Source organism: Sapajus apella, unplaced genomic scaffold (assembly GCF_009761245.1).
Source record: "Sapajus apella isolate SASKATOON/1434 unplaced genomic scaffold, GSC_monkey_1.0 scaffold8, whole genome shotgun sequence".
In the NCBI taxonomy this organism is placed as follows: Eukaryota; Metazoa; Chordata; class Mammalia; order Primates; family Cebidae; genus Sapajus; species Sapajus apella.
Genome location: NW_022436948.1, coordinates 15310493 through 15322620, shown reverse-complemented (window position 1 = coordinate 15322620; position 12128 = coordinate 15310493). Strand labels below are relative to the sequence as shown.

General features: G+C 37.8%; 2 protein-coding genes across 2 annotated transcripts; one reads left to right on the top strand and one right to left on the bottom strand.

Moving 5' to 3' along the window:
• Positions 1 to 6421: 6421 nt before the first annotated feature.
• LOC116550621 (keratin-associated protein 13-3) lies at positions 6422 to 6927 on the bottom strand. Its single transcript, XM_032276658.1, is given in 3 exon segments — positions 6422 to 6508; positions 6510 to 6777; positions 6779 to 6927. Coding segments are annotated over 3 exon segments (504 nt in total).
• Positions 6928 to 11289: 4362 nt separating this feature from the next.
• LOC116550684 (keratin-associated protein 13-4-like) lies at positions 11290 to 11926 on the top strand. The gene has a single exon (XM_032276674.1). It carries the CDS (start codon positions 11307 to 11309, stop codon positions 11790 to 11792), a length of 486 nt encoding a protein of 161 aa, XP_032132565.1. The 5' UTR covers positions 11290 to 11306; the 3' UTR covers positions 11793 to 11926.
• The last annotated feature ends 202 nt before the right edge of the window (positions 11927 to 12128 follow it).

The window sequence follows — 12128 nt, the reverse complement described above, 5'->3', positions numbered from 1 at the left end:
ATAATCAAGAAGTTACCATAAAAATGGGCAACCAGCAGCCCACAGGACTGCCCTGCTTATGGAGTAGCCATTATTTTATTCCTTTACTTTCCTAATAAACTTGCTTTCACTTTACTCTAAGGACTCACCCTGAATTTTTCCCTCTCTTGGGTTTGGATTGGGACCCCTTTTGTGTAACATAGGTGTTCATTAGCAGTGGATTGAATAAAGAAAATATGGTACATATACCTGATGAAATACTCAGAACCATAAAAAAGAACAAAATCGGGTTCTTTGCAGCAACACGGATGCAGCTGGAGGCTATCATCCTAAGTGAATTTAAAGCAGGAACAAAAAAAACAAATACTGTATCTTCTCACTTACAAACAGGAGTTCAACATTTGGTATTTATGGACATGCAGATGGCTACAATAAACAATGGGGACTTTAGAATGGGGAGAGAAGAAAGGGACAAGGATTAAAAACCAATGGGTACCACACTCTCAGTACCTAGGTGATGGGATCAATTGTACCCCAACCCTCAGCATCAGGCAATATACCCATGTTATCAACCTGCACATGTACCCCCTGAATCTAAGATAAAAGTTGATTTTTTTTTCCAAAAAAGAAGGCAACCAACACATAGGAAATTACTAATACTAATAACTACTTTGGGAATATGTAAAATATTTCAACTTCAATATCAATAAAAATGGAACAATAAGAAGGGGAAAATAAACACTATAGAAAGAATACATGGGTATGGCCAATAAGCATAAAAAGTTTAAAAATCACTAGTTACCAATTAAATGCGACTTAAAATCACAGTGAGATGCCACTTAGCAAATGGCTGAAAGAAATATGGCAATATCAAATGTTTGTGATGACGGAGTTTCTAGGAGCCTAGGAAATTGCTGGTGAGATAGTAAAATAATGAAACTAACTTTGCAAAAATGTTTGGTAATTTCTAACTTAGTTGAGCAGATGCCCACTCCATGGTCCAGAAATTCCATGCATAGTTTTTGTTTTCCCCTGAAAAAAACCTAAAAACATATGTCCACAAAAAAAAAAAAAAAAAAAGAAAGAAAGAAAAAGAAAACTGGAACAATCAATATTCGTTGTGTTCTATTTTTTAAACCTTGAGAAGATTTGATGTCAGTCAATAGATAAAAGAATACACACATTGTGATATTAGTAACAAAAGGAAACATACAGCAGTAACAAAATGAATAAAACGTGACAACATGGAGCTTTTCAAAAATATTAAGTTGAGTGGAAAAAGATGGATACAAAATTGAAATAATGTTTGATTTTATTTTTTTGAAGTCCTAGAAGAAGCAAGTTAATCTATGATGATAGAAATCACTACAGTAGCTGCGTCTGAGGGCAAGGATTGATTAAAAAAGAAACATGTGTGAATTTTTCAGAGTGGGGAAATTTTCTGTATTTTGGTCTGTATTTTGATCAGGTAGTCATTACGTAAGTGTGTATATTCATCAAAGACAACATACTCCACTCTTTGAAATATGTTTATTTCATTGTATGCAACTATTGATTGAACAAAAATATTATTTACAAACAGAGGTATTCTTATACCTCTGCTTAAAAACATTTAATGGCCTCTTGTTGGTTTTAGAAGAATGTCTGCAATACCAAATTACAACTCAAAGGACCTGCATAGAATGGCTCCAAAATCCCTCTGTGGCCTAATGTCAAACTATTCTTTCCTTTCCTCGTAATGACCAGCCAAAATGACTTTTAGTTGTATCATGCACTTCTCCTAAAAACACTTGGTCCTAAAAACACTTCTCCCAATACCACTTACCTATTTTCTACTTATTGTTTAAATCTCTTTTCAATGGTAGTCCTCTGGGAAACTTTTCCTGACTTCTAAGTAAAGTTCCCTTGATGTATGTTATTTTAGCATCAAAAACAGCTCATTATTATTGTAATTAAACAATTATTTGTTGAATATTTGCTTTATCTGTTAGACTTTCAGCCCAGCTAGAACAGAGACCACACATTTTCTTCATTCATTTATTACAGGGTAATGAATGAAAACAATCTTATTTTTAAAAATATATTCAACAATATATTTCCACAGCAAAGATTCTGGTCCACGGTAAAGGCTCAACAAATATATTACAAGAAATGATGGTACTGACAAAATGTTTGACAATGTGTTCTGAGTCCTGACTAATAAAAAACAAACAAACATGGGATCAGGAAGCTGAGGACAAAGCTGCTCTCTGTAACCACTAGTGAGATAAGGGTTAATGAATAGAAATTGTTGAAATCAAATGCCTAGAAATGATTCATGAGAGAATTTCCTGGGAAACTGGTTACATTAATTCTCGGAAATCAGAATTGCAAACCGGTTGGTAGGCAGATGACCAGTAGCTTCTAAGATTATAACTGCGTGGGCAGCAGTTGCTTGGGAACTAAACTCCTGGGTTCAAAATGCATAGTGCAAGCATCTGTCAAAGTATGCCGCAGGAGGAAGCTGCAAGAATGGAGGCAACTAGATGTAATCCGAATAAGTGCCAGCTGGTCTCCTGTTAATTGTGTAGAATGGGATCAACTTGGTGAAAATCAGAAGACGGCAATTCACTGTATTATATGCAGTTGCTGAAATAGAAAAAAAAAAAAGCTGCATTCTGGTAAATTTAGAGTGTTGCTTGGGAATTGGAATGGTAGAGGGTGGACGTTTCCTGAGTGGTAATGACATGATATCAACTCAGGAGTTATGAGTTTCTCATGCTAAAATAATAAAGCTTTCTTGTCTTGACTATCAGCTAGAAATGGCGCATTGTATATTACAGCAGGGACAATTGTGGTATAAGTTCATGTGCGACCCCGGCTGTGGGACCCCGACCCACGGAGGCAGGCGTGCAATAGACTCGAGGCAGGACGCATGGTGACCGGTACCGACTTTATTGGGATTTCTGGGCGACTCAAGCGGGGAGGGAGGAATCGCGCGCGCTTTCTTTGTTCGGTCGACTTTATAGGGACAAAGGGCCTGCGGCGGTGGGAGAGCTGACCTGGCAGGTAGTAATTGGCTAGGTTGGTTGCTGGGCAGGAAGCCTGCCGGGCGGGAGCTTGTGGGACGGGAGGTTACGGGAGAGCTGGTGGGGCGGATGGTGATTGGTTCAGTGGGCCGCTGGGCGGGAAGGTTGCTGGTCTTGGGCCGGGCCAGGATAGAGTGAGATAAGGGACCCTCCCTGTGGGGGAGGAAGGGCCTTCCTTATCGGGAATTAGGCCCTTTCCACATGGCTGGGGAACGGGGCCAAAAGTCCTCTACCAGACAGTTCAAAGTCCCCATAGCGAGTTTCACCATTTGTTTGCAAGCACTTTATTATACTGCTCTTTGTGATCGATCTATCTTTGAGTTATTTTTTAAATCTTCATGTTTACTAGTTTTGATAGGCAGAATAATGGCTCCTAAAAGACGCTCAAGTTCTAAATTCTGGAATTTGTGAAAATGTTCCTTCACATGGCAAAGAGGAATTAAAGTTACCCATGAAATTAAGCTGGCTACTCAGATGACCTTAAAATAGAGAATCTTGGATTACCCAGGTGGACCCAATGTAATTAAAAGTACAAAGTGGGAGGTAAAGGCAGAAAAGTAGGTCTAAGTGATGCACTGTGAGAATGATTGGACTCACCACCACTGCTGTCTTTGGAGACAGAGGAATGGGGCCATGAACTAAGAAATGTAGGTGGTATCTAGAATATCCATCTCCAAAATTTTTGGTACCAGGGATAGGTTTTCTAAAAGAATTTTTCCACAGATTGGAGGAGGGGAGAGGAATGGTTTCAGGATGATTCCAGCATGTAACATTTATTGTGAACTTTATTTCTATTATTATTAAGTTGTAATATATAATGGAATAACAATACAACTCACCATAATGTAGAATCAGTAGGAGACCCGGGCTTGGGTTTGTTTTTCTGCAACTAGATGGTCCCATCTCAGAAGATGGAAGACAAATCATCAGGCATTAGATTCTCATAAGGAACATGCAACCTAGATCTCTCGTGTGTGCTGTTCACAACAGGGTTTGTGCTTCGATAAGAATCCAATGCTGCAACTGATCTGACAGAAGGTGGAGCTCAGGCAGTAATGATTGCCTAACCACCAATCGCCTCCTGCTGTGCTGTCTGGTTCCTAACAGGCCATGGATCAGTACCAATTTGTGGCCCAGAGGTTCAGGACCCCTGCTCTAGAATCTGTAAAAAACAAGGAAATAGATTCTCCCTTACAACCTCTGGAAAGAAACGCAATGCTGATAATACTTTTATTTTAGCCCAGTGAGGCCATCAGATTCATCAGATTTTGACCTATAGAATTAAAGGATAATAAACTTGTATTGCCTAAAACTCTAATCTAATTTGGTATGGTAGTAGTAGGAAACCAAGATTAGAGTGTATTCCTGAAAGCTAGAAAATGATTCTTGCATCTGCAATTTGGAGACAATAGCAGAGGAGACCTCAGCCTGGCCAAGAAGCTATAGCTGCTCCTCATTAAACCCTTGCCATTGCCTATGTTTTGAGGGAATAGGCTTGATCATTACTCCTGGGTAAATATTATGAGCATGGGAGTAACTAGGATCATTAAAATTAAAAAATCAATGATGTCATATAAAAGACTGAGTTTATAGCGGATTTTACAATTTATCATTTTAATTTTTGTAACTCAATCACTGATAATTTTCCCACACATTTTAAAATAGTTCCTTATTTCTTTCCTCTACCTATATAAGGACCATGACTATTTCCTAAACATGATGGAGGAGAAGGAGAAGGGAGAAGAAGAAGACGAAAACTGGGAGCAAATGAGGAAAGTGAGGAGATGAGAGAAAATGTCACAGCTGGATAGATCCAATAAAAATTTTAGATCTAATAAAATAAACTGGATGAAATAAAGTAGTTCTACTCACAGTTCTACAATAACTTGCTGAGCAACATTTAAAAATTCTATCTAACTCTACTGTTTCAATTTCCGCCTCTGTAGAATAAGGATGCTGAATTCTATGAACTCTATAGCTCCTTTTATATTTCATATTTTATTGTATGAGCAGTAAAAGAGGACGTAAAGAGAACATGATGAGGTAACTGTGATATACGTATAAGACTTTTTGCCAAGTGTCTAATACTCTGCATTCTATTTCTAATTTCAGAGAATGTTCTAAGACCTTATAAAATAAAGGACACAAAAATATTTGAACATTGCTTGTTTTACGTAAATATTATGTCCCCCTTTACTATCATATTGTCTTAGTGTCTTACTTTTTATAACACTTGGATGGAAGAGAGCAGAACAGTATAAGTACAGCCTATCCAATTTTATTAAAAGATACAAACAAAACAATCTTTCTTGATGACAGTAAAAGCTTTGGAGTTTTCAATTAGATTCAGTTTATATGTTGGCAAACAACCCAGGTACTACTAACACCTTCTAGGTCTGCTGCCTTCCTGTTGAAGTTTTCTTGCCTGCCTTTGTAAACAAATGGAGATCATTTGAGGAAATTGAAAATAGTAATTGGGGTACTGGGATTTAGCTAATTAAAAAGAAGTGACACTCCTGCACTGTCACTACCTGAAGCTCATAGGTGCTCTTTTTTAAACATTTACACCCATGTGTTAGTCTTCCATTTTAATATACTTCATGAACAGGCCTAGTCATATAAACAAAATTTTTTTCCAAGTGTATACTTCAAACTTTTCTGTTACATTCTCTTCTTAGCAATACATGGCATATTCATGGAGTGAACAAGAATATTCAATGCTCTTTATGCTCTCTTAGTAACTTACTTTTTATAACACTTTGAGGTTAGAGAGCAGAACAATATAAATACAGCCTATTCAATTTTATTTCAAGATACAATATAATCATTTTTGATGATGGTAAAGGCTATCATAAAAAAGGATAGCAAAGGCTGTCTTAACTATCCTAACAAGAATACTTAAGAGAAAGGCTACCCTTGGAAATGCTGAGAATCCAGGAATCTCCTGCTTAAAGAGGAGGAAACTAAAGCCAACCAAAATTAGAGTAGAGACCCCATAATCTGGGCAATGCAAAGCCCATTACCAGAAGCAATGGCAATGCACATCCTAGTCAATGCTTTGCTAATTAATAACAATATTTAATGGCACATTTGGATAGAAGAATGAAGAGTTTATTAAAATAAAATCATTTCACTTCCTATCACTTTTGGAAAGAAATGCAAAAAGTATGCTTTGTATCTATAATGCAGTTTGGATCATTCATTGATGCTGTAGTTTGACAGAACTAACAAAAAAGGCCAGTTTTTGAAGGCTGGAAAGTAAAGCAGGCCAGGTGATAAATAATATTAGAATACTTCTCAAAGGAGGAAATTAATAGATGACGTTTCTACAGAATATGTATTTCTCAAATGAGTTTGACCAGTCAACACATTAGTCAGTAGAAACCAGAATGGCTGTCAACAGGTGAATGGAACCACCTCCTAGACAGAAAATAAATTGGGTGGCAGAATCTGGATCCATTAACTCTGGGAAGGGAAGGCATGGATTCTATAATTCAGAGTTCTGAATCCATTGGATCCATAGCTCAGTTAAGAGCATCTCCTGGATCCATAGCTCAGGGAACAGCAGCTATTGGATCCAAAACCCAGAGACCCAGACTGCACAGTCGAGCAAGAATTGCAGAGCATGGGGGTCCTGAGGTAGCAGCAGAAGGTGTGGCAGGGGCTGGACTTCACACATGAAGTCTGGCAACTGGAGGGCTCCCAGCAGGTCTCCTGACATGCTCTGTCAGGAACCCAGCTGAGAGGTCCTGGGAGAGCAGAGGTCAGTGCTATTGACCAGGTTTCTGGGGTAGGGAGAGCCACTGGAGGAGCCTGGGTAGCACAGGTAGCCCCCACAGGAGTGGGAGGAGAAGTTTCTAGAACAGCAGTTGAAGGACATGTTGACAGGAGACATGAGTGCAGCTGAGTGTACCGAAGAAGATTCTGAGTTTTAATGTCGCGTCCTGGACAGGACCATCCATCTATAGCCTCTTAGCAACAGGTGTGGTGCACAACAGAGTCATCCTTTACATTTTTGTGCTCCCTCATTTACGTAGGTGTAACTCAGCATTCTTGTCTGTAATTGCATTTGAATAGTTTTCCACATATTGTATTTATGGGTGCCATAATTTTGGTGTTGTAGCAGAAAGCCAATGAACTACACTTATGTCAGAAAATGCTATGACTGTTCCACATTAATGCTTATTTTATTATGTCTAGCAAAGTACCTCCTTTTCCTCCTAGCATAATTTTCATGTGTCTTGTTATTGACTGTTCCAGACAAATACTTGTCGTGAAACACTGAGAAATGAGATAAAGTTACATGTTTTGTTTTGTTTGGTTTGGTCAATAGAGTGTAGACACAACTTTGGCCTTAATTAGAAAGCTGTTTAAAACTAAACCTATTTGTCACCATCCTTTCTCATTCTATAAAATACTTGTTAATCTTTTACATGCTGTTACCCACTGTATCTCACATCCAGTGTAGACAGAAAAGTATAAGCCAAGGCAAATTGAATAACATTGATACCTATGACCGGAAGGAAACCTGGACAATTATTTGGAGACTTGGTGGCAGCAAGGGATGGAACTGAGACAATCAATCACAAGTGAAAACTAATTTGGAGTCTTACAAAGAGAATCAAAGTGGTAAATAAACACCATTGAAATGTGAGAAAAAAATGAATTTTAGATTCAGTGAATCTAATATGAGGCCTGTGGTCCTAACAGATTCTCATTCATTTGTGTAGCAGCCTGGAGAATTCACATGTCTGATCTTAAATTACAGGAGGCTTAAACAGCCAGTGGCCCTACCTGCTGTGTTCTAAAAGTTAACACTGCATTTTTGGGGAAGTCTTGCTTTCTACTGGCCGCTCCCAGGCAAAGACTGAGCACAGTGGAGCTATAGAGATTCCTGGGAGATACCTGACGGCCAGCTTTGACTCAGGGTTTCCTCAGTGGCCTTAAAGAACTACAGTCCCCTGCATATGTCTCAAGCATTTCTTTCTCTTTCTCCTTGACTTGGGTCAGACCTATGTTCAAATCTTACATTTCTCCTAACCTTCTCTCAGGGGAGATTCTGGAAAGAGAAGAAATGCAGAAAGTCTGAAAATACTGAATCTTGTTTATACTTTTTAACAAGTGATACTGTTTCTATTTGTGTCCCTGCCCAAATCTCAGGCAATTGTAATCCCCAGTGTTGGGAAAGGCCTGGCAGGAGGTGATTGATCATGGGAGTGGATTTCCTCCTTGCTGTCCTTGTGATGGTGAGTTTTCATGAGAAATGTGTAGCGCTTCCCCCTTCGTGCTTGTCCTTCTGCTCCAGCCATGTAGGACTGCCTGCTTCCCCTTCCTTTTCTGCTGTGATTGTAAGTTTCCTGAGGCCTCTCAGCCATGCTTCCTGTACAGCCTGAAGAACTGTGAGTCAATTAAACCTCTTTTCTTTATAAATTAAACAGTCACAGGTAGTTCTTTATAGAAATGTGAAAATGGACTAATACAAGAAGTAAATCAATGTTTTGATGGATAGCAAAGAATTTAAACTGGAAATTTTATCTTGAGTATGCCAATCAGGGTAAACAAAAAAAAAATACTCAGTTGTTCAATGATTTAGAGAAATAATAAAACTTTTGAGTTTGGTTTTGGAGCTTATGTTCAAACTGTCTCCAGGTAATGTCTGCTAAAACCCATTTTTTCAGACATCTTCTCCTTAGACTAGATCCACACCGTTCTCCTCACTATTATTTTACATGTAAGTTCCTGTCTTTCATCAACATTGGTATATTCCAAACTGTACTCTCTTCAAATATTGTTTCTGCCCTATTCTCTCCTCTTTCTTTTGCTTAGATTCCAATTGTAAGCAAGGTACACTTTTTAACTACATTACAGGTGACTCATACTCTTTTTTCTATTTTTGATCTTTATATAGAAGTATTGGTTTTTGTTTATTGAGGTTATAACCTGGAAGGTTAGCGAAAGCAAGATTTTCCAGCATGTTAGTGACAAGTTGATTGGTAATTTCGAAAAGAGAAGCAAGTAGGTGCCAAAAGTTGTAATTTTCAACTGTGGATGAGATTCTGTTGAAAACACATCTCAAGTATCTGAAACTATTATTCACAGTCCAGTGAAGAGAATCTTCTGTCAGAAGATCAGAAGCTTTCTGATGTATATCCCTGAGTCACATATTTTATGTGAAATATCCCAATTTTTAATTGTTGATAAACAACACCACAAATGACGAGGCGCCATATTAAACAGAACAAACAATAAAACCTCCAAGATTAAGTGAGGGCAAAATGGGGGCATTTACAAGTTCTTCTTAAACTTCTGTCAAATTAATGTGGACAAAGTTTTAGGGATTTAGAGGCAAAGAGAAGGGAAGGACACCTCTTTACACATTAACTGGTTCAGAGAAGGATTTTTTAATAAGGAGGTTGGATTAACTGAAGCAAATTCTCTAAATCCTCCAGTTTCACCTGAAGAAATTGATGCTCCCCATTTAACTCATAAGTTTTTTATTCAAGATTATTTTAAAGAGTTATGTTTGAAATGAAAGAAAATGTGGAAGGAATAGTTTCCAAACCTACTTACTAAGGCACAAGATAAGGGGAAATCAACTGCTGTTGAGAAACAGAAAATAACTCACTGAAAAGATATTTGAATTGGGCATATTTGCTTCTTCATTCTTCTTCCTTCTAGAAGGTCTGTATTAAGTTACTTTTTAATATTGCTATATATTTTAATTGAGAAAATTTAATCAAGAAAATTTCTAACATTGTTGTAAGTTTATTATATTTTATTATAAAATAAAATATTGCCATCAGCCATGACAGTACACTTTCTTTTGTCCTGAATATAATTTAACTACTTGTATTTCAACATAGAATATTTTGTGAATGAACTTACAAAGTGGCCATCCTCAGAGAATGTGACAAAGCTGTCAAATTTTTATTTTTCAACATGGAATCTAGAATTCAGCAGAGGCAAACAAACAAATGAACAAAACATAAAATATAGCAAGTAAAAAAAGAAAGAAAAAACAAAAGATAAAATCAAACTTAAGCATAGATACAAAAGGAAGAAAAATAGAGGGAAAGAGAACCAGAGGAAGACAGATAGAGAGGTAAGAGAGAAACATTCATATACGTGCAGAGGAAAGAGGACTGGGGAGAAAAGAAATTTCACATTTTTGCAGGAAAATGTAGGATGGCACCTGGTTGTACAAGTGGCAAAAAGTCATTGAAAACCAGTAGTATGAAAAGCTAGAGACATTCTAAGAGGGTAAAGGCCTGGATAATTACAAAGATAGATGATAAATATATCAAAATTAGCATATATATAAGATATGCTAATTTTGAAAATTTTTGCTCATAAAGACGTTGGAACAAGAGACATGACAGCTTGAATGCAATAGGAAAATATTCCGAAATTCCTGAGCTTTCTCATTGTTTCTCCTTCAATTGTTTCCTTCCTTCGGCAGACAAGCTTTTGGCTCTTTGGCTGAAAAGAGATGACCTCAAATTGATTTTCTCTGTGACTGTGTCTCAGTCAAGCTTCTTCTTTTTTTTTTTTTTTTTTTTTTTTTTTTCTTTTCTTTAAATACATGGCAAGGTTTCTTTCAGTTTCTAGCCATTTCTTTCAATCTGCTTGCTTTGTCTCTTCTTGATCTTTCCTCACTGGATATGAAACACACTTTATAACTGTAGCACTTGGTGTATTAATTTTCTCTTACTGACCTAACAAATCACTACAAAGTAATTTTGAAGTATAGCAATGAATGGTGACAAGATGGATCATTTCCACAGAGGTTCTTATCCAGGTAGAAACTAATTCATTGCACCAGAAGAAAACTAATGTTATCTCATTCCCCACTCTTAAGAGGAAAACATCCACTAGCAAAGCTAGCTGTGAATACACAGGAAAAGAGGCAGGTAGCATGTGCCAAATTAAAAGGAAGAGCTTTCCTTGTCATGATGAGCTAGGCGTTAACGTAAAACAGTCATAGCATTTCTGACATAAGTGCAGTTCATTTGCTTTCTGCTATAACACCGAAATTATAGCACCCATAAGTACAATATGTGGAAAACTATTCAAATGTAATTACAGACAAGATTACAGGGTAACACATATGTAAATGAGGAAGTACAAATATGTAAAGGATGACCCTGTTGGGCACCACACCTATTGCTGAGAGGATATAAATGTTCTTGTCCAGGATGCGACATTAAAACTCAGAATCTTCTTAGGTACACTTCAGCTGAACTCACATCTCTCATCAGCATGTCCTACAACTGCTGCTCTGGAAACTTCTCTTCCTGCTCCTTTGGCAGCTACCTGCGCTACCCAGGTTCCTATGCCAGCAACCTGGTCTGTAACACTGACCTCTGCTGTCCCAGCACCTGCCAGCTGGGCTCCTCTCTCTACAGGGGTGGTCAGAAGACCTACTGGGAGCCCACCAGGTGCCAGACATCCTGCTATCGCCCCAGGACCTCCATGCTCTGCAGTCCCTGCCATATGACTTGCCCCGGATCTCTGGGCTTTGGGTCCAGCAGCTGCCGCCGCTCCCTGGGCTATGGATCTAGGAGCTGCTACTCACTGGGTCATGGATCCAGTGGCTTCAGATCCCTGAAATATGGAGGCTGTGGTTTTCCGTCCCTGAGTTATGGATCCAGATTCTGCTACCCAAATTACTTGGCTTCTAGAGCCTACCAGTCTTCTTGTTACAGACCAATCTGTGGATCTCGCTTCTATCAATTCACCTGCTAAAATTCTGGATCCTTTTGAGTATTGGGATCAAAGTCTCTACTGAATGCAGCCATAGTATTCATTCTCTCCAATTCCCAGTATCCTTTTCTTCTTTCACCACCAGCTTTTTGAATCACCTACTTCTGGCAGACTATGAAATTAATGAGTAACCTAATATTAAGTTTAATGTCTTTACCATTGATTGAATATATGCTATTTGATTATCATCCAAAAACTCTTGAAAATGGAAATTTTAATTTAATAAATTTATGTAATCTTATACCCAAATTTATTTTATTTTTTTTTTTTTATTATTTATTATTATTATTATTCTTACATTTTTGTATTGAATAATTT